At 60.0% G+C, this 27,446-nt stretch overlaps 2 protein-coding genes across 6 annotated transcripts; one reads left to right on the forward strand and one right to left on the reverse strand.

Moving 5' to 3' along the window:
• Positions 1-1,938: 1,938 nt before the first annotated feature.
• PLXNB1 (plexin B1) lies at positions 1,939-27,237 on the reverse strand. Of its 5 annotated transcripts, none has more exons than XM_045492807.1 (38): positions 27,058-27,193; positions 22,987-23,039; positions 21,204-22,316; positions 20,227-20,409; positions 19,777-19,905; positions 19,572-19,672; positions 19,149-19,281; positions 18,711-18,867; positions 18,357-18,465; positions 18,172-18,280; positions 17,080-17,760; positions 16,777-16,899; positions 16,464-16,586; positions 16,067-16,160; positions 15,800-15,972; positions 15,487-15,638; positions 13,899-14,004; positions 13,619-13,755; positions 13,152-13,328; positions 12,788-12,959; positions 12,360-12,602; positions 11,481-11,657; positions 11,255-11,403; positions 10,644-10,744; positions 10,322-10,539; positions 10,003-10,181; positions 9,783-9,849; positions 9,406-9,552; positions 8,360-8,528; positions 7,992-8,095; positions 7,833-7,917; positions 7,425-7,597; positions 7,056-7,216; positions 6,811-6,958; positions 4,953-5,017; positions 4,741-4,816; positions 3,762-3,836; positions 1,939-2,688 (listed from the first exon to the last, which is right to left on the reverse strand). In XM_045492807.1, the coding sequence occupies exons 3-38, from the start codon at positions 22,308-22,310 to the stop codon at positions 2,584-2,586; spliced, it is 6,408 nt and encodes a 2,135-aa protein (XP_045348763.1). In that variant the 5' UTR covers positions 22,311-22,316; positions 22,987-23,039; positions 27,058-27,193; the 3' UTR covers positions 1,939-2,583. The 5 variants fall into 5 exon arrangements, with proteins under 5 accessions (XP_045348763.1, XP_045348762.1, XP_045348761.1 ...); XM_045492806.1 differs by lacking the exon at positions 27,058-27,193 and adding an exon at positions 26,681-26,955; XM_045492805.1 differs by lacking the exons at positions 22,987-23,039; positions 27,058-27,193 and adding an exon at positions 27,217-27,237.
• Positions 23,483-27,114, forward strand: LOC123604932 (basic salivary proline-rich protein 1-like). Its single transcript, XM_045491074.1, has 3 exons — positions 23,483-23,500; positions 23,946-24,043; positions 26,277-27,114. The coding sequence occupies exons 1-3, from the start codon at positions 23,483-23,485 to the stop codon at positions 27,112-27,114; spliced, it is 954 nt and encodes a 317-aa protein (XP_045347030.1).
• Positions 27,238-27,446: the final 209 nt, after the last annotated feature.

A 27,446-nucleotide genomic window follows, 5' to 3' on the forward strand; every position in this document is an offset into this window, starting at 1 on the left:
AACAGAGAAGCCTGGAACAGCCAGGCCTACCCTGTGGCGCCCAGCACAGCCGAGAGCCATCTATCAGCACTGGCCAGAAGGGGCTGGAGTCCTTCTGCCCAATCCCAAGGTTTCAAGTGACTTCCAAAATGATACCAACATTTATCAGCATAAATTCAGCCATTATATCGACTAGCACAGTTATTTAACTACTAAAAAAGTTAACAAAAACACACAACTCCTGGATCTTGTCTGGACAGTTATTCCAATATTTAAATTAATGAAAGTCCTTTTACTCAAGCAAATCACTTCCTGAACCCCTAAAGGAACCCCCGGTGAGAAACAGGGTCCTTAGCACGCTAACATGTCTGTGGGAAATACCACCACAAGGGCACACTTTTGCAACCTTGATCAGAAAAATTCGGAAGACACTGGTCAAACTGGATGACAAGTGTCTGACACTGAAACTGTGGCCCAGACCCAAGCGAACAATCACAAAGAACTATCAGCGATGGGATCTCTGTTCTCAGCCATGGCATTTGAGTGAGGACTTAGAAATTCCTACGTTATCATGATAGATTTTCATTATCCACCTTGTTCTAGAACAGTGTTCTGTGAGGGCTGAGAAGTGAAAGTGAACAACTCAGAGTACATTCAACATTCAGCACCCCCAGACACTCAGGTACCTGGTTTCCTCCCCTCACCTATACTGGTGTCCTGGAACCTGTAGTGGCCTAAGCCTGGAACAGAAGTGTGGGCCTGTTGTGACCAAGTCCACCCCAGACTGAACTCATTGGGCCTGCTCCCTGAGAGCCCATCGTTTGGCCTGACAGACCATGAGGGAGTCTGAGCCATTCTGAGCCACTATCTGAAGGACTAAAGCACCCATGCTTCCAAATGATGGTGCCCGACTGCTGACCTCTCTGACTGTGGTCCCGACACTGGGCAGAAATGGGGAGGGAGGGACATCAGAACAGAGAATAGCAGCTGTGACCACAGTGGGCATGGACAGACCAGTGTGGTTCCTGCTGTTATAGGGACAAGGATTCTGAGATGGTTTTATCTAGAACCATTGAGAGGGAGGGAAGGGACTCCTAAAATCCTATCAGCCTCTGTCTCTTCAAACTCAGTGAAGACCCAAGTGGGGGTGGGGCCCCTAGTCAGAGGGGAAAGGAGGCTGGGAGGTCTATGGGCTTGGGGAGTCAGCAGAGAGCCAAGGGGGAGAGCCATGTCAAGATTCTAGAATATTTCTGTTTGGCAGGCTGGCCTCTGGCGGAGGACAAGGGTGGTCTCAGTCAAAGGGGCATCAACACACAGCCCCACAGACCCAGCAACACAAGACCCAACTGAGACAGTCTGGAAGCTCACCTCCAGGTACAAATCAGGAAACCCCACCCAAGGCAGCCATTACACAGGCAGACAGTTGGGCTGGGATCCCTACCCCAGACTCCTGGAGTGAGGGGACAACTCGGTATCCTGGAGAACCTTCAAACAGCCCCAGCCAACAGAGGTGTGGAGAGCCTGGAAGCAGGACTGCGGAAGAGGGCCCCCAGACCCACTCTCCCTGAAGCTGCCTGCACCGGTGCCCTCCTTTCCCACTGCCCTTCCAGACAACGAGACCCGGATGGTGGCATTAGATTAGAACACTTGAGCAGCAGACAAGACAGAGCTCCTGAAGGGACTCAGACCCCTCCACCTCGGGTTGCAGGCTCCCCAGCCCAGACTGAATGGGGTTTTCACTTCCCTCCCAGATGCTTTCACCCCAGCAGGCCTGCCCAGGAGCCAAAAAGAGCCCGGCCAGCCTGACAGTCTGAAGTCTTGCATGGGGGTCCTGAGACACCCCCCCACCCCCCATCCAGGGTACAGATCCTCCCTTCCCCCTCCCCCCCCCTCCCCTTGCCTATCAGGCACCTCCTACCAAGGGAGGGGCTGGGCCAAGCCCACATATCAGACGCCAAGCAGTGTGTTATCCTTTAATTAAGAGCTGGGTCAGTGGGGCCACCGGTCTCCCCCAGGTCCCTGCAGCAAGTGCCCCTCCCCACTCGCTGCCTCTGAGGCAGGGTGGCCCTGAGGCAGCTAGCCCTGACAAAGGGTCAGTTTGTAGTGGCCTAGGAAAGGCATTCATCTCTCAGACCTAGGAACGTGGCAGCAGCAAAAGGCTGGAGGCAGCTAAACTGAGGTCAGGGATGATGGAGGAGGAAAGGACAGGAAGTGGGGCTCTCCTCCTTCCCCTCGGAATCCCGGTGGGACAAAGACCAGTGTTCAGGAACAGTACAGTTTCTCCAGAGGCTGGAGGCCCTTCCAGCCACTCTCTGGAAGCCCTGAGTCCCTGACTCCCCACAGACCGACGTCACACAGAAAAGAGCCCACAGGGTCACTGGGCTCGGGGAGCAGGCTGGGCACCACCCCATCAGCCTCACAGCCCCAGGCCTGCGAGGTAGGTCCAGCAGGGCCCAGGCCAGAGGCCCCAGGAGCCCGGGGGCCACCTTCCACTAACTCTGCTCGTCAGGTACTACAGGCATCTAAGAAGGCAGCTTCTCCCTCACGGTTCCAGGGCTGCCCGGGCAGGGCTGAGGCAATGGCAGGCCAGGGCTGGCCAGTTCCCTACAGGTCCGTGACCTTGTTCTCCACAGCGGCTGCGATCTGCTGGAGCCGGTAGCCCAGCTGCATCTTCTGAGCCGTGCCATCCTCCTCCAGGGCAGTGATGATCTGCAACAGACACCGGTCAGTCAGCAGGGCCTACCAGCCACCGCATGCACCCACAGCCCTCAGCAGGCCTCCTCAGGTACTGCGGCACAACTGGGGGCCTCAGCGAGCCGTCTTACTTCCTCGGGGCCTTGCTGGGGTTTTACCTCCATCAGTAAAAATTGTTTTGAGTGGAGCCCAGCCACACCCACCATGCTAGCCTTTCCCCCCACGAAACCCCTAGAAGCCCTGTTCCAGTCCCCTGGCTCCCCCTGCCCCCACCAGGCAGCAATCATTTCCTATGTTCCCATTCCAGGTGCTGGCATGGAGCAGGGACCCCACAATGATGGGACACGTGTGATCCTGCCCTCACAAGGCTCACTGATGGCAGGACAGACAGATTCTGACCCAACACCAACAACCACATAAGCACAAATGAGGGCTGCCACAGGGGAGCGGTGGAGCCCAGGGGGGGCTGGCCTGTGCCGTTTACATGAGGGTACATGAGGTACCACACACCCCCGCCTCCCCCATGCAGGAGCTCACACTGCCTGAGCAAGCCTGGGGTGCCTGGAATTCACGTTAAATGACTATCCCCCAGGCCGGCCACCAGGCAGGCTCCTCATCGCTGAACAGCAGCAGCCACATCGTTGGTGCCACACAAACATCCGAGAGGACGATTCTGGCAGACACTTAGCAGGCTGACTCGTAGGTGCTGTGATCTTGGGGCCCAGTCCAAGTTCCCCAGATGGCCCCCTTGCTGGCTCTGCCATCCCCTCACCCACTCCTGGCAGGACCTTCTTCTCTGGCCGTGCACAGCACGTTGCCACTGTGGGGACTCGGGTAGGGATGGGGACCAGGACAAGGTGGGGGCAGAGGCAGCAGCTGTGTCCTTCCCAGACCATCCCCCACACCATCTCCAGACCCTGGCAGATCCCCCGGCATCCCAGCTGCTGCCGAGGAGCCCCAGAGGAGAGGGCAAGGACGGGGAGAGCAGGGGAGATACCAGGACCCTGCCCTGACCCTGCTCTGTGCCTGGGGAAGACCACTAGTCACAGCCCTTCCCTCCCTCCATCAGGGCCCAGGGTTCTGCCCACCTGGTCATAGTACTTGTTGATATACTTGTAGAGTTCATGCAGGGCCACTCGTGCCCCAAGGTCCCCAGAGTAGTTCTAAGGAGAAGAGGTAAGAGAGACGAGCATTGTCACCAACCACAGGACCCCTGGGAAATGGGGAGGAGGTGGCAGAAAGGACAGGCCCTGCAGTAGGAAGCCCTGCCTACAGACCAGGGATCCCAGGTCTGCAGCGTGAGCAGGGCCCTGCTTCTCTCCCCTGAAGGCGGCAGCTGGGACCCCAGATGGTTGCAGAGCCCAGTGGGACAGCGGCCGCTTACGGGCTGTGACCCAGCTAGGTCTGCTCTGATCTCCATCACATCTTCCGGGAGGTTGCACGGGGCTCCTCCATGGGGCCATCTCTGAGCCCGCACCTCCTCATCAGGACAACAGGGCTAATAGCGCCCAACCTGCGGAGCTCCTATGGGGGTCAGGCGAGAGGACAATCAAAGCACCACCACCAAATCGTAGCTGCTATTGTTGCGTGTTCTGTGTCCTTGTGGTCCTCCATCGCTTAGTGTTCAGAAACACTAAGTTCCCTGGAGTTTATGTTTGGAGACTGTTTTAAAAGTAGGTGGGGGCACGTCTACACCGACGGAAGCAATGCTGTATGAAGACACGGGCAGACTGACCTGGGCTGTCCTGGGGCTGAATCCCAGCCACCTCACTGCTCTGGATACATCGTCCCCAGACCCAAACACGGGCTGCAGGCACCCAAGCAGCTGGCCGAGTCAGGTCAGGTGGCAGCTGCCGGGACAAGCGCCTGCTGCTCTGTAGTGAGATGTTGGGAGCCCTGGTCTTTTATAGTGGCCATTAGAACATTCTGCATTTATGGGGATGATATGTGTCCTGCCCCCAACCAGCTCGCAGGATCGCTGAGGCCCCAAGGGCTTCCTTGCAAAACAGCAGGATCCTCATGGCAGGAGGCCTGTGCCCAACCCAAGAAGCAGAGGGAGGGCCATACCCGAGACAGCTCAGCCAGGATGGAGTTCATCTCTTGGTCACTGGCGGGGACGGTCTGCCTGATGTCTGCGTAGTACCTGCCAGAGACCACGGCCAGCTGCTGGGTAAACAAACCATTCCTCCCTCCACAGGGCCCATCCCACGGCTGCAGCCATAAACATCCATCAATCGGTCCACTCATCCCCCTTCCAGACCCTTTCCTCGCCCTCATACCTTTCCACCATCCGTTTGTAACGGGGAATATCTCGAGCATATAGAAGTTTGTTGATGGGGGAGTCCTAGGCGTCAGCAGGAGAGAAAGAGGAGAGTCCCCTTAGAGTGACCAACTGTCCCAATTTTCCCAGCACCGTTTCCGTTCTAAATATCCCAGGAACCCCTCAGTCCCAGGCAACTGGGATGGTTGGTGCCCCTGGCCCATTTCCCTCTGCAAGGACCTCCTCTGCCCACTCCCCTCCACCGATATCCAGTCTCCACTCTGTCACCTCGAGCTTCTCCCCCAATTATTCCAAGGCCATTTCTCAGCTCCACATGCCTCCACCTGGATACAGCAGGGAACCGGCATGCAGGGTGGGAGGGCACCGTGCCGTATGGAGCCCTAATGCCGCTTTTCCATGTGCTGCTCATTCCCCACGTAATCATTTCAAAAATCAGGAAACTGTGGCACCTGGGGGGCTCAGTCAGTAAAGTGTCTGACTTCGGCTCGGCCATGATCTCATGGCTCATGAATTCGAGCCCCACATCGGGCTCTGTGCTGACAGTGTGGAGCCTGCTTGGGATTCCCTCTCCCCTCTCTCTCTGCCCCTCCCCTGCTTGCACGTGCACTCTCTCTCTCTCTCCAAAGAAATAAACTTAACAAATAAAATAAATAAAATATAAAAATCAGGAAACTGACCCAGAAAATATAGTAACTTGTCCCACACCACCTCACTCTGAGTGGCCGAGCTGGCACCTGAAGCAGGTCTCTCAGGTCAGAGCCCACCTTGTAACACACCCAGACACATCTTCCACCACTGCAGTGGGTTCCAATCCCAGCTCTGAGCTCTGGACGGCACCTGCTGCCTCACCCTACGGCTGCCGGGAGGGTGAGGTAAGATGGCGCCACCCCGTGTGCGGCAGCGATGCATCCCTGGGCCTGAGTCATGAGTCAGCATGCATGCCTTCTCACCAACGCTCTGCGGGGGGGACCCTAGGCATTCCTGGTTTGGACTCTTCCTGAGCTACCCAGCAAGCATTTGCAGTTTTGCTGGGAAGGGGAGGCAAGGTGAAGGTTGGGCAAAACCCCAGCCACCTCACAGCATCCACCCGAGGTAGCCCTCCCCGGTCCTCATGGTGGGGTTCGTTGTAGGCACAGTGACGAGAACACACAGAATAGAAACTGCTCTCAAAAGACAGCACTACAGAGTAGAAGTTTGCATTCTGTTTCTTCACAGAAGTCTAGAGATCGATCCCTCAAGAGGTAACAGCTCCCTGCACAGGCCTGCAGAGCCCCAGGCCCTGCCTGCTGGGTGCCCCTTATCTGTCATGGGACTCCCTTGGCTCTCACTACTGTGACAACACCCCGCCACCACCACAGCCCTGGCCACTCCTCTCTGCTTCCCAGCGCCCCTCGCCAGCACCTCGCCCATGCCTGGCGCTCACTGCCTGGACTCTCCCGTCTACACTGCACCGAGAGGCAGATACCTCCTCTGCCCCTGCGTGTAGGGAACGAGGAAAAGGCAGGGTGACTTCTGATCCCTGGGCCTCCGGCTATGGTGAGCCCAGACTTGGAGGAGGTGAGCCCTAGGTGATGGTGGGGCCACTAGGTTGGTTTCCAGGTAGACATGTGGATCCTACAATCACAGGACAGCTCCAGGCTGCCCAGTGGATTTGGTTCCTGAGGGGTCATCACTGCCACCTCCCGGGGAGCTCAGGGACAAAGCCCAGCCTGGGGCTGGAGTCAGAGGCGTCCCCTAGCCCTCCTCCCCGACATTCTCAGCCAAGCCTGGAATCGGCGCACACACAACACTGTCCATACCTGGCCCATACTACCCTGCCCCATTCGTGCCCTCCGTGTCCACCCTGACCCACTCACCCGGCCCAGCTTGTGGTCGGCCAGGGTGCAGGCATCCATGAACGTCTGAGCAATGACCAAGAGCACTGCATCCATGTTATCAGATGTCTGCACGTCGAACACAAACTGCGGGTTTTTTATTATATTGATCCAGAACCTTAGCGGCAGGCTGTGGGTAGGGCAGGCAGGGCCAGTGAGCGTGCTGGGGGGGTGGGAGAGAAGACCCCACACACACCTGGCCCGCCTTGCCCCACCCCCACCCCCACCTGTTGGTCTTCCAGATATGGACGGTGTCCTGGTCGGAGATGCCGTGCTGCTGGGCCTGCTCATCCAGCAGGTCGAAGAAGTACTTGATAGCAAGCGGCACGGGCCGGCTGGTGCTGAGAATCACCTGGAATAGGTCGTCCACAAACTTCTGCAGTGTGCCCTGTTGGGGAGGGGAAGCACAGAGGGCGTACGGTCAGCAAGGGGACAGGGGACCTCGGCCCCAGCCCGGCCTCAGACACCTCACGGCACTATGCCCGTGCGAGCCCCACACCACACCCAAACCCCATAAGTAGCCGTCCCCTCCCCCACAGCCCAGACCTACGGCCTGTCCCATCCCTGACCCCAGCCTCCAATCCCTCCTGCCTCACCTTCATGGACAACAGGCGGGTCAGGTAGATCTCAGGGATGGCCTTGGCTCGCTCGCGCTCCCCGCCCCGAAGGCTGCCCCTCCGAGGCCTGGGAGGCTCCGGCTCCTCACTTGGCTTCACTAGGTGCCAGGGCCGGATGCCCCCCTCGTCCACATCCTCCAGCATTGGGGTCCCTGCGCCAAGACCCCACAGCTCGTCATCCCTCATCAGGTACCACGTCCCCTGGGACCCCAGCGTCCTGCCAACTTCCAGGAGTGGAAGCACAGGTTGAGGGCTTCTCTAGGTGGAAGGGAGGTAGACACAAGCCTACCCTCAGGTCCAGAAGATCTGCCCCAGTACTGGGAACTGGGCAAAGCAGGGGCAGAGGACAGTGATTGGGTAGGGGCTGGAAGTGGGGGGCATACTCACTCTCTCCAGGGACATAATCCTGGTTTTCCCGGAGAACGTGCTTGGTGAGGCAGGGGACCAGGGCCACAGTTGCTCCATCTGGGACCTGCTAATCACAGCTGGTGACCCCTCCACCAGCCCCACCCCGCCTACCCCGCCTCCCGCTCTTACCCCTCCCACCTTGTAATGCTGCAGGGTGTTCAGGCGCCTCCACAGGCCCTGGACCTCAGAAGTCACGTCCTCGTCAGAAAGAATGAGATGCCCAGCCACCCCAGACCGCCACTCTGCAAGAGCAAGTTGGGACTTGGTCCAGGGCTTCCAGAACACCCTTCCTGCGGTGGAGCCTACCTCCTCCTCCACAGGGACACAGGCCCCACCGTCAGGGGGCAGCCTTATCCAACCCCTCCAAAGACTAGGATCAGGGGCCCCTCACCACGTGAGAGGTCGTTCCAGCCTCTGCCCTGTGCCCACTGAGCGATATGGTCCAGGGCCAGCCCAGCCTGCACCCTGGCTCAGGTCCCCAGGCTACCCTTCCCCTCCACCCTCACCAACATCCAGGGTACGGGGGTCTGGCCGCTGGGCAAGAGGTACTCCTTTATAAAGCTGGTCCAACATCTTCTCTTTGGCCTGGGAGATGGTATCGCAGTCCAGGACCTTCACAGGCACACCCTGGGCCTCTCCTGCGCCGGGCCCCACAGCCAACAGTGCATTCAAGGTCTACCGAGGTATATGCGGGAGCAATCAGGGCTCATGCCGCACATGGGATGACCAACACACAAGGTCAAGGACAACCCATGAGGAAGCCACTGGCTCTGACTTCTCGGCACCAACAACTCCCTAATTCTTATCTCTTTAGCCGTCCACCCCGCCAGGACAGCGGCTTCCTCCACTCTGACCCCACCTCCAGCACAGTGCACTAGTAAATGTCTACGGGGTGAATGGCAGAAAAAAACAAGTGAACACAAGTCCCTCTGAACTCAGGTCCCCAGGTTCCTGGCTCAACTGGTCAGGCTGAGGCACCTGAGAGAAGCTTCATAAGAAGTAAGGATTCCTACCGGCCTGAGAGGGGGCAGGTTTGGTGGAGCCTGAATGAGATTTTCCCAAAGGTACCCCACGTGGGCCACCAAGGAAGGTATCCCGCGTGGATCACCAGGAAAGGTGCCCTGCGTGGGCCACCAAAGAAGGCACTCCACTAAGGGGATAGCAACCCAGAGGAAGAGATGGACAAGACTGACAGAGCTGGCTCCTGGCTTGGTGGGCACATCACATCACTGGCAGGACACTGAGATGATGGTCTTGCAAATGCTCAGGCCCTGGCCCAGTCCAAGGGCTTGTGGACTGCTCCCCAAACCCTTGCTGTGACCCTATCTCACTCTGACCCCATCTCAAGCCTGAGGTCCTATCCTCAAGAAGCTAATCTAAAGGCTTCTCTCCAGCAGCCAGCTATTCACAATGATCACACATGCTTACCCTCCTCATCCTCACCAGGGACAGACACCACTGAGCGTATGCACGTTCACATTCTCTTTCCCTCCCTCCCCCTATCCCTCCCTGACTCGGTCTCCCTATCCCTCTCCCTTCCTCCCTCCCTCACCAGGGGACGGTACTCCACGTCCTCTCTGAGCAGGCGGTTGTCGTTCAGGGTGTATTTGGCTTTGCCAGTCACGCTATCCACTGGCCCCTTGTCCACTTGATGTTTAATTCCACGGAAGAGCATGTACAGCGGCTCCCCTACTGAGTCCTGGGGAAGTGACAGCCAGTGAGGGCCCCCAGGGCAGGTGACAGGCATGAAACAGAGCTGTATGGGACATGGCCCATGCTGGGGAAGGGGACAGACTGCAGAGGGCCTGAGGTGAATGAGACATGCTGGGCAGGAGTGTCTGGACTGAACGGGGCTGGAAGCTGTGTGGTTTAGAGTCCCGCCTCGCCCCGGAGGGGAGCTCAAGCCCTGTCCACGTCTGCCTCTCTCACCCTCACGAAGGTGTACAGGCAGATGGACATCCAGTTGGTGAGCAACTTCTCCACCACGGTCTCTGTCCTAGGATGACAGGAAAGGGGAGGGGCAGGGTCAGAGGTAGGGCCTCTGGGCTCCCTGTTCTGTGAACCCCTAAACCCCAGAGGGTCTGACGCAGCCCTTGGCTCCAGCCCTCATAACCACAAGGCCCCCATGGCTTCTGACAGCCACACAGACCTGCGCAGCATCAGCTTGGGGTTCTTGGCCACGTACTGGGCCACGAGGTCACTGAGCAGGGTTCGGAGGATGTCGGTGAAGTACTCGAGCTTCCCGTGCAGCGCCACCGTGAGCAGAGATGCCACGTAGGCGCGGTCCCGAGCTGAGAAGGTGCGCTGGCTCTCCAGGGTGTGGATGAACTGGCGCCAGGGAGGCGGGATAAGGAGGAAGGGGCCCATTCAGAAAAGGAGGGACAAAGAAGGGGCGGGGCTGGGGCAGGAGGGGTGGGGCCAGGAGGGGACAGATGTGGGGAGGCCTGGGGTGGGGCCGCGTGCGGCACCTTGGTGAGGAAGAGCTTGCTGTTGAGCAGGTTGGAGAGCTGCCCCAGCCCTTGTTCCACGGTGGGTCGCCTGCTCTCCGGTACACCCAGGTCCCGGTGCAAGGGCGACTCCTGGTGCCCAGGGAAGAAGACCCTCTCAGCATACACCTTATAGTCGAGGAAGGGGATGCCACTGCCCAGAAGGTCACTGGTGAGATCAGTCATCTCAGTCATGAGGTCTGTTGGGCAGAAGAGGCCAGGTTTGGGCGTGGATCCCACCCGACGGGAGCAGACTTTCACAGGGCCCTGAAACATGTTCCGGGCCTACTCTCTGCAGCCTCACCCGTGAACTCCTTCTTGCAGCGGTCCCGCACGCTGCTCTCCAGATTCTCCAGCTGGATCTGGACCTTCTTATAGTCCCTCAGGGCCTGCTTGCTCTTCCTCCTGCTCAGCACCAAGGTCAGGAAGGGGAAGGCCAGACAAGGCCAAAGCCCTTCCTGGTGCCTATGGCCCAGGTGTGTCTACCCCAGCCTCACCCTGGCTTAGGCCGGCACAGTCTGACCCAGCCATGCCCAGCCAAGCCAAGGCCTAGCCCAGAATAATTTGGCCTGTAGCATCCTGGGCAAGTCACACCCCATATTCAGTCTAGCCCAGGAGTTTAGCCCAGGGATCAACAAACTACAAGCAGGCCAAATCTGGCCCACAACCTATTTCTGTAAATAAAGATTTGTTGGCACACGGCCACAGTCATGTGTTTGCATATGGTCCATGGCAGCTTCTGCTCTGCAACAGTGGAGTTGAGCCCCTGCAACTGAGGCCACCCGGCCACAAAGCCTAAAATAGGTACTCTGGCACTTTATAGGAAAATTTTGTTGACCCCTGGCCTAGTCTGCCCTTCCCATCCAGCCGCACCCCCCTACCTGCCCCAGCCCAGCCACATCCAGCTGCACCCACCTGTATATGAGGACAATGATGATGACGCCCAGAGCCAGAAGAGAGGTGCCCACCCCCAAGCCCACCTGGGCTGCCATGGGAAAAGCCACGGGGCTCTCGCCATCGTACTGCACGTGGCCCAGGGAGAAGCGCAGGTTCCCCATCTGCACCTATGTGGGGAGCCACCTGTGAGCCAGGTTTCGGCCCAGGCCTGATGCCCAGCCCAACCCAGTGCCCACTCACTGACCGTGAACTCAGGCAAAGCATCGGGTGCCTCCCGGAGGGCGTGGTGCTGGGGCAGAGGCTGCTCCAGGGGGGGCTCGCAGTACAGGTGGTGACGGGTCAGTGTCTTCACCACACAGGGGCCGTCCCCTATCATGGCCACCACCTCCTCCTTGGACATTGCAAGGTCCAGATTCTCCCCCTGGAACACGAGGGGTCACTCAGATTCCATCCCCTCAAGTGTGGGAAGGATGGTCCTGACACCCACCCCGGGAGCAGGGCTGATGCCGGGTCAGCACCTCTTCCCCTGTATCGGAGGAGATAGTCCATGGCTATCCTCTGAGCTGCCCCCCGACCCTTCTCTACCCTTCCCATCCTTCTTCCTCACATCTTCACTTTTCCAGAGCTCAAAATCTGGACAATATAAAGTTGCCCCCGAATCCTGCCCAGTCACCTAACAAAGCCAGAGCCACTACTGTGTCTGCTGGCCCACCAGGCGGATGATGCCGGGTTGTCTACCTGTGGCCTTTTAGAATGCCCACCTACCGCACGTGTCAGAACCCATGCCAAGTGTTTGTTCACGTTGAGTCAGGCTGCCAAATGGGCATCAGCCCAGGCGCCTACTGTGTACCACGCCACCCAGCTACTGCGTGTGCCAGACCATTTACATATTGTCATTCAGACTCCTGCCGTAGAGTGTGTGGGGCCCCAGGCTCCAGCCAGATGCGTCAGGCGAGGCAGCCCATCACCAGCCCCTCAGCCCTCACATGTGAAGGGTGAGGAGCCAGGTCTGTCCGCTGGCCCTTGCTCTGCCTTCATGCCCCCTCTGCCACACACAGCCACAATGACCAGCAAAGTGAAGGGTCGTGAGCCTCCCGCCCCTGTGTGTGAGCGGGAACAGTACCTCCACAGAGAGCACACTCCCAGGCTTGTGCCGGAATGGTGCGGTGGGGTCCTCGGGGTTGAGGGGCTGCAGAGTGGGGTCGGCCTCATAGGAGAAGGGTATGGGGTTCAGTGTCGCGAAGTCAAAGACCAGGTTGTCAAGGATGAATTCCACCCGGACCCAGGGGTCCTCAGGCAGGCCTGGGAGGGCAGGCGTGTGGCACGTGATGAGCTGAGAGGAGTTCACGTGGCACGGCTCCTCAAACTGGGCCACAGAGAGGAAAGACAGGGGAGGAGAGTTGAGGGCCATCCTCAGGAAGGGGGCCCAGCAAAGACAGGGCAATAGCCTCTTTGGTATCCGCCACCCACGGCTGTGCACGGGGTGGAGTGTGGAGTGATGAGGGCCTTGGCTACTCTAGTGCAAGCAGGGGACGCCCATGGGTGTCCTACATGATGGCCACCACAGGAAGCTCCAGGGGAGCACGCTGTTTCTGGGATCACGCGGCGTCTCCGCCCAAGCCCCTGGCCGGGCTGCGGTGCTCTCGGGGCCACAGTCACTCGGATTCTTGGTGTCTGTACCACATCCAAATTCTGGCCACGGACCCATATCTTCCGTCCTCCACTGCAACACAGACCGTGAACCACCCATGGCTTATGAGAACTGGGGCCAGCCCGGCCCAGAGCCCCTCGGCCCTCTCCCCAGCAGCAGCACGGGAGTCACGGCCTCCACAGAAAGCCCCGCAACCTCCCCACATACTAGAGCTGCAAAGACCTCCCTGCCGCATGCCATGAGGCCATGCCCTTGGCCCAGCACCTGAGGAAGCTCTTGGTGGGGCTGGCAGAGGTGACGTTGGGGTCTGATGTGTACTCAAACTGGCTGTGTTGAAGCCTCCGCTCAGCGGCCCCAAACCACACAGACACAGGGAGCGTGGCAGGCGTGGGGTGGGGGCTGGTCTCACACTGCAGCTGCTCCGCCTGCTGCTCCAGCAGCCTGGGGAAGGGAGGGATGAGTGGAAGGCAGGCCAGGAAGGGGACAGGGATGATTTCCAGGACATGGGACCCCCTCAGGCCCCAGCTCACTTCCCTTCAGAGCTGACTGCAAGCTCCACACGTGACCCTGGAGGCCACAGTCCCCCGACGGCCCCAGCTGAGGGAGGGTCTGGCCGCTTTCTGATGGAGCAGACCTGGCCCTCTCCCCCTTTCTGCTCTCCTAGCATCCCACCCCTCTGTCTTCTCCCTACGGCACACGGATTTTTTGCAGAATGAGGAAGCAGCCCTCACAGGTGGCAAGGCTGGTCTCCAACTACTACTCGGATGTCCTCCAGCCGCCCAGTCAGGAGCTTGGAGCCATGCAGGGTAAGGCGGGTACCCCCCGCTCTGGGGCCTCGGGTTGGGAAGACGGAATGCACCTTCGGGTCCTGTGGGAAGGGGGATAGGGAAACACAGGCAGACATGAGGCCACAAACAGAGAAGCAGGGGGAGCCTGAGGAAGACAAGAAGGCCCCGGGTGAGAAGCCCCAGGAAGGCAAAACTAGACGGGCTGGCAGGGGAGCCACTTTACCTGGTAGGCAAAGTCGTGCTCTGAGACACCGTGTCCTCTTCCCGGCACCTCCACCGTCACAGCGCCAGCCACCTCCTCCCTGCTGGCCTCAGTGATACACACGAAGCTGTGGGCACAAGGCAGGCTGGGGTGCCAGGCCGCACCGAGGACCCCTCAAACTGAGCTGGCTGCCCCACTAAATGAGGTGTTCTTCCTGCTCCCAAGATTGACAGAGATCCTCTCGCTTTGGGGGGAATTCCTGATGGCACACCAGGGGGCTTTGGCATCTGAGAGTTAATAGCATGGTTTCAATCATTCAAGTCCAACCCTAGAGCCCCCTGCCGAGAGGAATTCACCTCTCTGCGCGGCACAAATTTACAAGGAGCCTTCTGAGGCTGGCTATAGGGACGAGCACCAAACTGATGAGTGGCCTAACTAGCTGCCATCACCACGCACACCACACCACTTGCAAAGTGGTGGAAACTTGATTTCCTCGTGAAAAAAAAAAAATGTCCCTGGAAGCTTCTAATCAGGTCTGGGGATAGATGGAAAGGGAAAGTGAGCAATCTAAGAAAATGTTGGTTCTCAGCCAGAAAACAGAGAAGCTTGGGACAAATTAATGTCCCCATGGTGAAGCTGGCAGTGGCTCGACTCCGTGACATTGTAACAGTCACCGCCAACACTTTGGAAAACAGAAAAAGTGATATGTAAAGTACCCAGGAGAGACCTTGGCCAGAGAATATTTTAATCTCTTTATAAATCACTTCATAAGTTACTCTAGTCTCATGGTTCTAGAATCATTAACAGTCTAGACAGTCACCGAAAGTTCTTGGTCATAACACACAGGGGGAATACCACACGCTCTAGCAAAGTCTGGTTTAAAATACAGATCACGGAGCCCTAGCACAGGCCTACAGAATCCAGATCTCTGAGGGTAGGCTTGAAGGACCCATTCTATGGTGGTTTTGGACAGGCTCTCCAGGTAACCCTGATATCAGCCGGGTCTGGGATTTGCTGATTGTGGATATCTCCTTGGAAATGTCCTGGGTGGGCACCGTTGGACCCTGCTACTGCCAGCCAGGCTACCATGACCCAGAACCTTTATCAGCTACAGTCCCTGGGAAGGCAACCGGGGTCCCAGGGACTAGGCAAGGAGTCTGGCACTCAGCAGACGGGCCACAAGTCTGTGCCCGGAAAAGCCCTCCAGGGGCAGTGCTTGGGGAAGAAAGGACAGCTCGTGGAAACCCAGCCCCTGAGCACAACCATCTGGGATCTGAGAACCTTGCTGCCACAACTACAGCCATGCTCACTCAGAACACCAAGTGAGAACATGTAGATGGGGCCACCTGTTGGTTCTAGGCAATGATTGGGCCCAGGCCCAGCAATGATCCCCAGCAGTCCAGGCCAGGAACATGCAAGTCCGTGCACAAAGCCGAGGTGGGTGCTCCAGGGCCTCAAATGGCAACCTTAGCTCTGAGACACTGTGACCAGAAATAAGCAAAGGGGGAGAGGAAAAGGCAGAGGAGTAGTAGATGGGCAGCCATGAGCAGGAAAGCCAACCGGGGAGCCCATGAAGGGTGCCGAACTCCTGTCAGTCCAGCCGACTCACCTACTGGAGACCTCGTACTCCTGAGCATCCACAGCACAGGGTACTCCAGCCACCCTGACTGTGTCCTGTACGTCCTGCACGTGTTGGCCCAGGTTGGAGCCCCTGATGGTAACACGGGTGCCTCCGTCTACAGGCCCAGTCAGCGGCTCCACCTGTTCCAAGACACGGACTGCTCACCTCCACCACCAGTCAACCCTCGGCAGCCTGGAAAGGCAGTCCCAGACTCCCACCTTCGGGACCCCTGGACCCACAGCACCCCACTCTCCCTCTAAAGGCAGCGGTGAAGAAGGGACATGCCAGCATTTCAACACACCGAGTAGATGAGGGGCGCGGGGCATTGCGTGGCCACAGCTTCGGTCTCGCCACAAGCCTCCTGGGCCACACAACGTGGATGCTCTCCCTTGCACCACACACAGCCATATTGGGGCATGGCAGTTTGGCAGCGGCTACAGTCCCCGTGTCCCACGGAGCAGTCATACAGCACCACTGGTTGCGGGGGCGGGGCAGGAGGGGGGCAGAGACAAATGTGAGAGGCAGGCCTGGAGGAGCCCTGTGGCCCCAGAGGCCCCAGTTAGCTCACCATGCAACCCATCAGCACTGTCCACACGCAGACGGCCAGCCCGACGCAGAAACAGTCCCACACGGAGCTCTGGCTGCAGAGCCTCATAGCTGAGCTGGAGAAATGGGAGTGGGGTCAGAGTCTGGGCCTGGGGGAGGCATCAGGCCTGGGGGGGCGGTGGTGGTCAGAGAAAGGACCAAATGACTAGTTGTGGGAGCACGAGGTCAGAGGTCAGAACTGGGGGACAAGGACCCCGTGAGGCCACAGGGTCAGAGGTCAGAGCCGGGGTACTCAGACTCCCTCGAGGTCACAGGGTTATGTGTGGGGCTGGGATGATGAATGTGGTGTGGCCAGCTGAGGTTGGTAGCCAGCCTGTGGCCGGCATACCCTTGCCCACCCAGGCACTCGTGACCCACACCTGGTTCTGCCGGCACGTAACGTGGCATTGAGTCTCTGGAGGTGGCTCGCACTCGACCCGGGCCTCAACTACCACTTCACGGCCCTCCAGCTCCATCACACACTCATGGTCTCCTGGGCTGTCCTGGGGGCAGAGGACACAGCTGCTGAGGCAGCTTTAGGAGCTGGCCCCAGTGAGTCCCGCAGGGCCACTAGCAGAGCCCCAGGTCAGGGCCGAGATGTAGGACCAGGCGCTCTTCCTGCTCTCCAGGGCTCAGGTATAGTTGTCAACAGCCAAGGAGGCCGCCAATATGCCCGCAACCGGACACGCTCACCTGGAAGAGGCGCAGGTTCCTGCCCAGCAGCCGGACTTCTCGCTCCACGTGGACTGGCATCAGCGTGGAGCCCTGAACACTCTCGACACAAGGGCAGGAGCTTGCCCCCCAGTTCACCTCCTCCTGGAGACACCAAGAGCAAGGCAGTCTATGGAGCCCACCCCATCACCTCGGTTGTTTCCCTGCACACAACTCAGGGCCCAGGCCGGCGTGGAGCTGCAGACCCCACCCTGCCCCTCGACCCCTCCTGAGTCTGCCCCGCATCCCCTCCCCTGGAGGCCTCCTTCCTGGGCTGGGCCTCACCAGCTCCCAGAGCCCGGGGGTGTCGTATTGGTAGTCCAGGCTGGACAGGAGGATGAGGGGGGCAGGAGGGCCCTCGTGCTCAGCCGAGTCTCCATCACCTGAGAGGAGGGTGGAAGTGGAGAAGGCGGGTGTGTCACCCCCCGTCCACTCGTCCGCCTCAGGCAGCTCTCCGCCTTCTCTCATGAGCCAGTCCAGAGCGGGCTTCGTGGAGCCAGCGGCCCCTGGGAAAGTGGTGGCGGGAGCAGTGCCGGGGGGCTGGTCCAAGAGTGCCACGGAGGGGTCGGCCTCGGGGCCGGGGTCTGCAGGGGCAGGGGGCAGTGCTGCTGCATCTGAGGGCGATGGGTGGGAGGCCAAGAGGTCCTCGGGTGTGGCCGTGGGTCCGAAGTCAGTGGGGGCGGGGACAGTGGTTCCACGTCTGTTGGGGGGGTCGGGAGGGGGAGGTTCCTCGTGGAGAGGTGACTCTGTGGAGGCTGAGGCAGGTATGGGGCCAGGACCCGCCCCCGGCCCCCAGGGGCTGAGCAGGGAAGGGCGATCCCCAGGTGGGACATCCGAGGCTGTGGAGGGGGCACCAGGCTCCACGGGAAGGGTGTCAGGAGCAGGGGTGACTGGGGTCTGGGGGGCTTCAGGTGGGAAGGGGGTGGGTACATCTCTTGCGGGAGGGGCTGGGGAGAGAAGCGGGCTCTGAAGGGGGAAGCAGAGAAAGACAGGAGGGGCCACTCAGCAGGCAGGCGAGGGAGCAGGTGGCAGGCAGGCAAAGGGTGTGTTAAGAGGAAAGGAGACCAAGGAAAAGAGAAACAAAAACAGCCCGTTAATTCTCCAAAGGAGGGCGGGGAGGGCAGGCTCCAGGGGCATCTGTGTTGAGGCGGGACCTGAGGCCCAGACCTCCCCTGCCGCTCAGCTACAAAGGTCCTCTCCCCGAAACAGGCGGGACACCAGCAGCTGTTCTCCAGTGAGTCCGTCACACACAGCAGCTCGGGTGCTCACAACAGAGCCTCACATGGGCAGGCAGGCACACAGACCCCGGGCCATCAGAGAAACCCTCACAAAGGGAACCCCAAACCCCTGTGGGGCCCAGCTGGAGGTCCCGCTCACCTGCTGACTAACCACCATGGGCCCAGCGTCACATGAGGCCTTGTGCGTGCACAGCTGCTGCCAGACACACCAGTTACACCCCCAGCGGCTGCTCACGCAGGCCTGGCACCTGCACAGAGCACAGCCATGGGGCAGAGGTCGCCACGGGGCAGCCTGGGCGCTGGGGGTGTCGGGGAGGAACTCACTGTGCAGACGGGCGGAGCTCAGAGACTGCTGCACAGTCATAGATGGAGAGTGAAGCTTTGGCAATCACCACAGCGCCAAACCTGAGCTCCACGCTCACTGACACGTGCTCTGCAGGGTGGGAGAGAGGGCCCAGGCTGAGGAGTGGGGTTAGCACCCGGGATCTGGGGAACACAGCCCATAGGACACAAAATGGGCACTTTAGGGGACTGAGGACTAGCCAGGGGGCCCAGAGAAAAGTGCTATTTCAGGGATCCCCACTCGGAATCACACGTCACCCCAGCCACACCCCCTGGAGCAAGATGGGAGGAGGGTGGGGCTCCCAGGCCCCAGGGCTGGCCCCTTCTCTCACCCACCGGCTCCTCTTGGCAGTGCTGGGGCCTCGCTAGGGTCCGGGGAAGGGCACATCACACCAGAACTGGTCAGCAGGGCAGGAGTCTGGTGATCCCCAAACTGGCAGGAATACGTCTCCCCTGGCCACAGGGGTGGCAGGTCAGGCACTGACAGGAAAACCTGGACAGAGAGGCCAGGACATGCTGCTGGAGCCACCGGGCAGCAGACCAGGGCTTGTGTTTCCAGAGCACCCAATGTGAGGGGGCACAGGGGCCACCAGCCCTCAAGCCTTCACAAATGCCCTCTAGCCTGGATTAGAAGCAGACAGAGAAAGCAAGGCCCCAAGACAAGCAACTTGTATAGGGCCACGTGGTATTTAGAGCATCTGACATTAAAATGCAAGGTCCTGACCCATCACCAGAGTCCTCCCCACGAGGCATGTGCCTGCCCTGCTCATTCACCTCTCTCCGCTCCTCTCGGCTGATGTTGGCAGGACTCATAGCTGCCACTTGCAGACAGCCCAGCTCAGGCTGGAAGCTCCACAGCCACCGCTCTGGGCCCTGTCCTCGTGAGCACTCGGAATGGCGATTGCACCTGCAGGAGAATGACCAGGATGTACCTTCACGGAGCAGGGACACCTCCAATACTGGGGACCTGGGCGGGATCCTCAGGTGGGCCATGACACTAGGCTACGTCTGCCCTGGCAAGGCACTGATGCCCAGGATGGAGAATGGAGGTAGGGGATTGAGGCATCCAAGGGTCGTGGGCTGCAAGTCAAGGGCCAAGGACCAGGAATACTGGACAGGGCCATTATGCAGGACCAGGGAGGGCAGGAGGTGGGGGTTGGGGTTGGGGAATGGGTCAGGAGTCGGTGGAGAACTGACCTGCCAAGGAGCACACACCACCCACAGTATGGGTCCTTGTGAGCGAGACAAGAGGCACAGTCCAGGTGCTGAGCACAAGAAGCCACAGGAACCTTGAGAAGCTGTGACAGCAATCCAAACACCAGTGACTCCTCCACATATGGGTCCCTGGCCCTGCCCAAGGCCCCTCCCAGCAGCCAGATCCCAGCTCTCGCCTGGCACTCACTGTGCTCTGGGTCATGACATACAGGTGCTCGAAGGCCCCATCAAAGGTGAGGTCTCTGCTCACCGCAGACCCCTGCTGGATGTTCTGTGTGGAGTATGGGTGGCCATCACTCCCTGGGCCCAAGTAGACCTGAGATCAGAGACCACAAGTTCTGGGACCCAAGTCCACGGCCATAGGCCCAAGGCCCTCTCTTCTTCCCACAATGAAGCAATCTACAAGCAGAATTTTCTGCTAGTACAAGTCATCCCACCCAGCCCTTGGGCAGGGGGTGGGGGAGATCACAGGTAAATACCATCCAGCTCTGGGAAGAGAAGCTTAAGTCATCTCTCCCAGCCTTAGGGCCAGGGGTGTGTCCCAGGGGTCACAGGCATAGCTCCTCCCAGGCTGGGTCGCCAGCAACCTATTCCCTCTAGACCCTGGGGCAGGGCCCGGTACTTCCTGTGGACCCACCCTGTGTAGGTGCCCTTGACTGTCACCCAGGAAAGCAATGGTGTGTCCATCCTCCATGGTGACTGCCACAGCTGTTAGCTGAATCCCTGGCCACTCCAGAACGGGCGTGGCTTCCAGGGGGACACGGCTGGCCATGGGGCTGGGCGTGTGGTCTGAGCCACAGGGATAAGCATCCAGGGTATCCTATAGGCAGCAAGAAGCACCAGTAAGGCCCTCCCTGGACATCCCCATCCCCTGGCCCAGCCAGCTTTTGCTGAATGACTCTCTTCTCTGGATGGCCTTATTCCGTCACCCCTCCCTTAAGGAGCCCCTGGACAGCCTCATCCCCACCCCTAGTGTCTCTGCCAGCCCTCCCTGATGTTGCCCACAGCTGCATCCTTAGTGGGGCTTCAGCTGCTTATCTCCAGCAGCCCCTTACCCCGCTCTTGATCCCCACATATCTGGGGCTCCACCTTCCCACACCCTTGGCCTTCCCCCAGGGTACGCACTCAGCCTTCCCCTGGACCACTTGCCCAAAGCCTCTCAAAGCTTGCGTCTTCATGTCCAGGTCCACTCCCCTGGGTCCCTGCCACCTCTCCCTCACTCGGTCCCCCTAGCTGTGGTTTCTCCCCTGTGTTATCTATCCAGAGACTAGAGCCAAACAAGCCTCAACCTCACCTGCCTCTCTTGCTCAATAACGTAAAACAACAGGGCCCATCTTCCCACATTCTAGGTCCCTACCCCATACCCTAGGACCCCAAACACCTTCAGTCCACCTACACGAATACCACCTCTGCAGCAAGCAGTCCAAGCCCCACTCTGAATGGCCCTCTGTCCCCTGAGTGCCACGATTTTCGTAAGGCATCTCCATCACCCAGACACAAAGGAAGCACATAACATGCATTGACCTGATCAGCCCCCACACCACCAGCTTCCCTTTGGACTCCTCGGGCAGCTGCCTGGCCGTAAATGCCAGACAGGGACGAGCTGGGACTCACCACAGGCAACTGTGCACAGTCAGAATTGACGTCATACTCGATGTAGGCCACCTCCACCCCATCCGTGGCGCGGCCCTCCCTAGTGTAGCAGGCATCTCGCGTGCGGTTAGCAAGGCGGTCCACCTCGTCCAGGGGGAAGGCGCAGAGGGCAGAGGCTCCAGATGCTCCAGCAGCTGCTGACGGAGGCCGACCCACAGTGGGGGGAGCGGCCGAGGAGAAGGCAGCAAAGAGTACCTCCCCCTGGGTCACCTCCAGGGATGTGGCCACAGCTGCAGCCTGGATCAGCCCATAGCGGCTACCCTGGCAGGCCAGAGGCAACTCCACATAGGAATAGTAGTGCTGGTCCCGGAGGCACACTCGGGACACATAGGCACGAAAGGCTCTAGACTGAGCCTGCAGGTCCCGCCGCAGGAACAGGAAGTAGGCACTGGCCCCACGTGCAAAGGCGCTCACAAAGTGGTGGCTATACTCGGAGAGGCGGCCCACGGCCAACTTGGCCGTCTCCTCATAGGAGAAGGCAGTTTGAGGGTCCAGTGGCCACAAGGTCCGGGTTGTGATGGGAGGGATGCCACCCCCCACGCCCCTGCTGGTGTATCCCCGCCCCACAAATAGGAGAGGCTCCCCAGTCAAGCCCTGGGCCACCAGTCCCACCGTACTGACTGCAGGGTCATTAGCGGCCACATACTGGGTGTCCCCAGGCCGCTCAGGCCTCAGCAGTAGTCGTTCAAGTTGGCCCAGATGCCGCAGCTCACAGACCCCCTGGTGCACACTCCCGCACACCACTAGGGCCCCTGGGCTCACCAGGAGCAGCTGGTTCAGGTTGTTGGTAGGCTGGGCCTGAGGGCACTCATCAGGCATCACAGGTGGCAGGCAGTCCCTGCTATCTAGCACAGGGCCAGTGGGCACCGTAGCCTCCAGCTGCAGCTCAGGGCTCAGCTGGAACAGGAAGTTGGTGGCCCCCAGGTAGAGGGTACCTGAGGTGGGATCCCGTGCCAGATGCTGCAGATGCGTGCCATTGGGAGTGAAAGCAGCTGGTGGAGGGGGCTGGAGCGTGAGGACCCACCCAGCCCAGAGCGCCTGGAGAAGAGCTGGGCCGAGGGCAGGCATGGTCACCTGGCAAGGAGAGAGATGGAGTGCTGAGGGGCTACTGTGGGAGGTAAGCCCGTGACATTGCCAAGATGCCCCTCCTAACCGGGGGGAGTGACCAGAGGAGGCCTAGGCTTAGACAGCACTGTGGTCCAGGATGACCCCAGGATTGCACACTAGCAAGGGGTCAGGAGATCTTTCCTGGAAACTTCAACACTGTCCATTTCCTGCAAGCACTATTCTCTCAGGAGACCTCCATCCTACCCCACCCCCGCTTCTCCCTGCACTGCCCTGTGTCACCACAGGGTCCGAGGGTAAGGGGCTAGAGGGGTAGAGATGTGAGAAACATCCCATCCCCAGGGACCAGGGCCTGGAGAGGCAGGAGAGCAGGTGATGGGAAGGAGGGGCCCAGAACCCCGAGGAGGGAGAGGACCCCTCTGCACAGATGTCAGCTGCCTGCAGGGGGGAAAGAGGGAGGGCAAGGTCCCATGGGCCATCTGCACATTAGAGCAGAGCAAGAATTGGATGAAGGGCTGTTCAGGCCAGGAATCCAGAAGGAATCCACAAAACCAATGAAGAGATGAGGGAGACTGAGGCTGCCAGGACTGGGACCTAAATGACTGGATGCCACCTTGGAGAGCCCTAAGAAGCAGGAGTCACACTTCTCCCAGGTGCCTAGGTGTGAGGTCAGGCTCACCTGGCAGGGCCGGCTGGATCAGGAGACAACAGCATGACCTGTGTGGGAGTCACCTAGCCAGGGAGATAGCAGAGCATGAAGCTGGGGGCTGGGCTGCAGGCATGTGGGAGCCCGGGCTCCCCTTCCCGCTGCCCAGCCTGCCAATGGAACTGGGCCCAGCCTGGCCTTCGGCCACCAAACACATTCCACAGGGGACGCCTCCTCAGAGCCCACACAGGGAGGGGGAGGGCAGCGGAACCAGGCACCCTCAGGGCCTGGGAAAGGGCAACTAGGAAGGAGCCCCATGGCAGGCGGGGCCCAGCCAGGCCCCCAGCATGGCCCTGTCCTCTGCAGCCCCTTCTCCCTTCGTAGCTACTGTCTCTTTCTCACCCTCTGACCAAACTCTGTCCTCTTAGGGCACCCCGCTATACACCCTCCACACAGGCCAGGAGCTGTCTAGCCCAAACTGCCACTGGCACAGACACGGACACAGGCTTGCACACACCAAGAAGCAGACATGCCGCCGGCCCTGCAGGTGCACACCCATACACGAGCACACGGGCACTTGCACACGTGCAGATACATGCAGATATGGCATGTCCACGTCGCACAGACACACATAGGAACACAACCCACGTACCACACACTTAAACACTCGCACAAAGACACAGCCTCCTTACACGCAGGAACACACACGTACAAATAGGCATTCCGCGCAAGGGCATGTCACACCCCCCAGCAAAGACATATACACCACCACCCACATTCAGATACCCACACATACAGATTCGTGCACACTTCCCTGCTTGAGCCCTAAGTCCTACAGGGCTGTGGAAGCCAGGGCATCTCTTGCTATTATTTCTCCTCCTGCAGGTCAGAGCAGAGCCAGGGCCCAGGGTTGGAGGAGGGTTGTCCCAGAGGAAGTCACCATGTCTATCCCCAGGACCTCCTCAGACCCTGGGTGCCTGTTCTCCTCACAGATCCCTCCTTGTGGGCCCCAGCTAAGGCCTGCTGAAGCAGAAAACCATGGTAACACCATCTTCCCCAGCCCCAGGTGGTCCCCAGCCAGGAGCACCAGGTTGGGGAAGTGCTGCTCCCAGGCCAGGCCGGGAGATATTTCCCCTACTCGCCTCTGCCCAGGCGACGTTGCCCAGCCCCTCCCACCACCCAGAGGCCAGTCTGCCTGAGGGAGAGCTTCCCTCAGCCAGGGTCGGCTCCTCCCCGCCAAGGCCCCACCAAGGTGCTGCTGAGACTGTCCCGGAGTGAGTGGACTGGGCATAAGTTTCGGAGGAGGGTCCGGCCGCCTGGTGGGAGCAGGGGAGCCATGGCCACAGCCCAGCTGGGCACTGCTCCCGAAATAGCTTGGGGGTTTCCATTTTTAGTGTGAGGAGAACAGGGCAGCTCTATGGGAGCAGGAACAAGGCCGCCTCTGTTTGCTACCCGAGGGGGTGGGGGAAAGGGGATAGCAGGGAGAGTCGTGAACTCAGGACTATGGCAAGGCCAGGCTTCCCAGGAGCCCCCCACCTTGTTTCCAAGGGGTCGGGGAAGAAAGTTTCTTCCTCTGGGAAGACAGGGTCTGTCTGAGGATGGGCGGAGGCTACCTCCTGCACTCCCTCCAGTAGCCTCCTGCCCAGGGATGTGCCTGGGGCAAAGGGTCCATAGTTAGACCAAGAGTCACTCTGTCATTGGCTTACAAACATTTGCTCAGAGCCTACTGCATGCCAAAGCTTTCCAACCCTCAAGGGGCAGCAACCAAGACACTCCCCAAATGTAAAGTCACAACTGGGTCAAGTGGCCCACAGGAGGATGGGAGGGATCAGAAGAGCTCCTGGCCAGGCCACATAGGAGGCTGAAGGCTGACCCACTCTGGGAAAAGTGATGGACTCTTTCAATCACTGAAGCAGGACCCTCACCCTTCCCCACATACCACAGGTGGGGGAGAAGGGAAAGAGGGGTGGTGACATCTCGAGGCACTCGAATTCACCTAACCCCTGCCACTGGCCAGAGCAGCCCCCAGCCCCTAAAGGCCACCCCTCCTACCTCACAGGATCTTCAAGCAGAATCAGAACCCATCTCTCCCCTGTCTTTGGGGCAGCCCAAGGCCTGAAGAATAAAGGTCAAACCCCTCCAGTCCACGCCCTCTTCCATCCAATCTATGCCAGGGCTCCCCCACACATGCTGTTAGCTCCTGCTGGCCTAACTGTGGGCTGTTTCACACTCCTCCCTGCTTGGAATGCCCACTCCCTTTCTATCTAGTTAACTCTGATTCCCAACCATCTCCCAGGAGAGCCTTCCATGTCCCCCCAGGCTCCTGAGGAGTCCACCCTGTGTGGAGGATGGAATGGGCATATCCCAGCTACCACTCTAGTGTGTAGTGCGGCTCTGGCTTGGGCTGAGCCTCAGATTTCCCATTTGCAGAATGGGAAGCAAGACTGCTTTGACCATTAAACATGAAATGTGTGTGCCTGGCATTAGTGGCACCAACCAAAGACACTTTTCTCTCTGTTCCACTCTCCCAACTCTAGACTTAAAGCTCCTTGCAGGCAGGAGCCCCAGCAACTAAGACAGATATTAGCACAAAGCAGGTGTTCCTCACATGTTGAAAGAACCCCCATTTCACAGCCAAGGAAATCCACTCAGAAGGGGAGATACGGGGCCCACACCCTGTTCCAGCCACTTGGCCTCTCAAAGGACAAGGTGTCAGGCCCACTTTATTAATAACCAAGCCAGAGCAGACTGAAAAGGCTGGTTTGGAGCCAGGCCTCGTGTCCTCAACTTACAGGATCACGAGATCTCAGGCCCCATTCGAACTCACAGGCAAAGCCTAACTCTGCTTGTACCCAGGTCCCAGGCCTGCCTTGAGGTCTCTTCTGGGCTCATCTTTCTCTAGACCTCTTCAGCAGAGCTCTCAGCTGCCTAACTTCTATCTGCAAAGAGAAAGCAGCTCTGGGGCCCTCCTGGGGCTGTCCTCACCAACCAAAGGGGCTAACAAACTCCGCCCTTCCACACCTGAAGGGGTGGTACCCCAGCCCTCATTTAAGGGGATCAATGGGAAACTGGACTTTCCCTCCCCTTCTCCTGCTTAGCTCCCAGTGTCCCCCCGGGAGAAGAGATTCACCGGCAGCACTGTAATGCACATTGCTCGCCCTGTTGTCTGTGTTTCGAGGTGGGGTGGAGGGGCCCACCATTTACGCAACACCCGCGCGGACTCAGGAGCGCTCATCAATCACCCACTGCCTGGGTCGTGTAGGGAGGTGGGGGGTCTCCCTCTGGGGATGCCTGGCACAAGGCTCACAGTCCGCCTTTGTCAGCTGCGCTGAGCGCAGCCTGGAAGGGCTGTTACTACAGAGGGCAAGCCTAGACCTCCCCATCGGCTCTTCTTCGACCTTCCTCCCTCCTCCCTCGGCCGCGGGGCAAGGACCCCACCAGTGGTCCTGGGAGGGCGGGGAAGAGGCCGGCCGTCCCGGCTGTGGCAGCGGCGGCGGCGAGGAGGGGGCGCGGAGGAGCAGCTCCACCTCCTCTGTCTCCCAATCGCGTTACAGGCGGAGCCGCCAGAGTTTCCCTCAGTGCGGAGAAGTGTGGTCCCAACTCTCAGGACCGAAGCTGCCCACCACTCACCCGGGCTGCCCCTGCCTGGCGGCATCGCGCCCCGGGCCCCTCCCCCCCCGGGGCCTCACCGCCACCCCCGGGCCCCCGCCCCGGGCCCCGGACTCACCACCCGGCCGGGCCCCGCGGGAGGAGCGCGCCGAGGCGGGCGCCGGCCGCTGCGGGCTCGGGATCTGCGCGCGGCGGCCTCGCTGCCCCCCGCCCCCCGGAGGTGGCTCCGGCGGCGCCGCAGCTGTTACCCGGAGACCGAGGGGCGGAAAAGCGCGCCCGCTGCCCGCCCCTCCCGCCGCGGCGCTGCCACCGCCGGGAACAAAGGAGACAAAGCCGCGTCGGCCGGGCCGGGCTTCGCTCCTTCCCCCCGCGCCCGCCGGGCCGCCCTCCCCCCGCCCGCCGCCCAGGCCAGGCCGGAAGCAGCCGGGAGAGCCGGGCGCGCGGCCCCGAGCCGCCCGGGACCCCGCATTCCAGCCCTGCGGGCTCCGCACTTGCCGAGGGCGGGGGACTCGACCCCTCCCTGTGGGGGCGCTGGCTGCTGGGCGGCGGTAGCCACGGCAACGCGGGTCGCGGCCAGGCGAGCTGAGGGCGAGGAGCAGAGCCCAGAGCTCAGGCTGCCCGACCCCACCCCATCCCGCCCCTGCCGGGCCATACCTGCGCGCTGCGCAGGAACCGGAATCAAGAGTCCTCCCGGGATGGGCGGGGCCGGGGGGGGTGGGGGGTGGCGCGCTTGGCGCCCACAGGTGTTGCAGGTACAGCGTCCGGCCTCTTCCTGCCCACCGGCGACGGGTGGGACCTGCACCCCACACCAGCCCCGCCAGCTCGCCAGCCACCACCCCTGCTCCGCAGCGTCCCGAACTCTCTCCTTCCTTTCCTGTGGTCGT

This window comes from Leopardus geoffroyi, chromosome A2 (assembly GCF_018350155.1).
Source record: "Leopardus geoffroyi isolate Oge1 chromosome A2, O.geoffroyi_Oge1_pat1.0, whole genome shotgun sequence".
Classification (NCBI taxonomy): Eukaryota; Metazoa; Chordata; class Mammalia; order Carnivora; family Felidae; genus Leopardus; species Leopardus geoffroyi.

Bases quoted from the DNA above. Each gene is read 5' to 3' on its own strand.
- PLXNB1 (XM_045492805.1), bottom strand. From the start codon at position 22,310: ATGCCTGCCCTCGGCCCAGCTCTTCTCCAGGCGCTCTGGGCTGGGTGG. The intron at 12,603-12,787 runs GTAGGACACCCA...TCTGTGGCCCAG, and splicing joins CTTCCTGTGGTGGCCATCAT to TTTGAGGAGCCGTGCCACGT. The intron at 8,529-9,405 runs GTGAGGGAGGGA...ATACCTCGGTAG, and splicing joins ACGTGGAGTACCGTCCCCTG to ACCTTGAATGCACTGTTGGC.
- LOC123604932 (XM_045491074.1), top strand. The intron at 24,044-26,276 runs GTTGGGGAAGTG...CGCCTTTGTCAG, and splicing joins TCCCCAGCCAGGAGCACCAG to CTGCGCTGAGCGCAGCCTGG.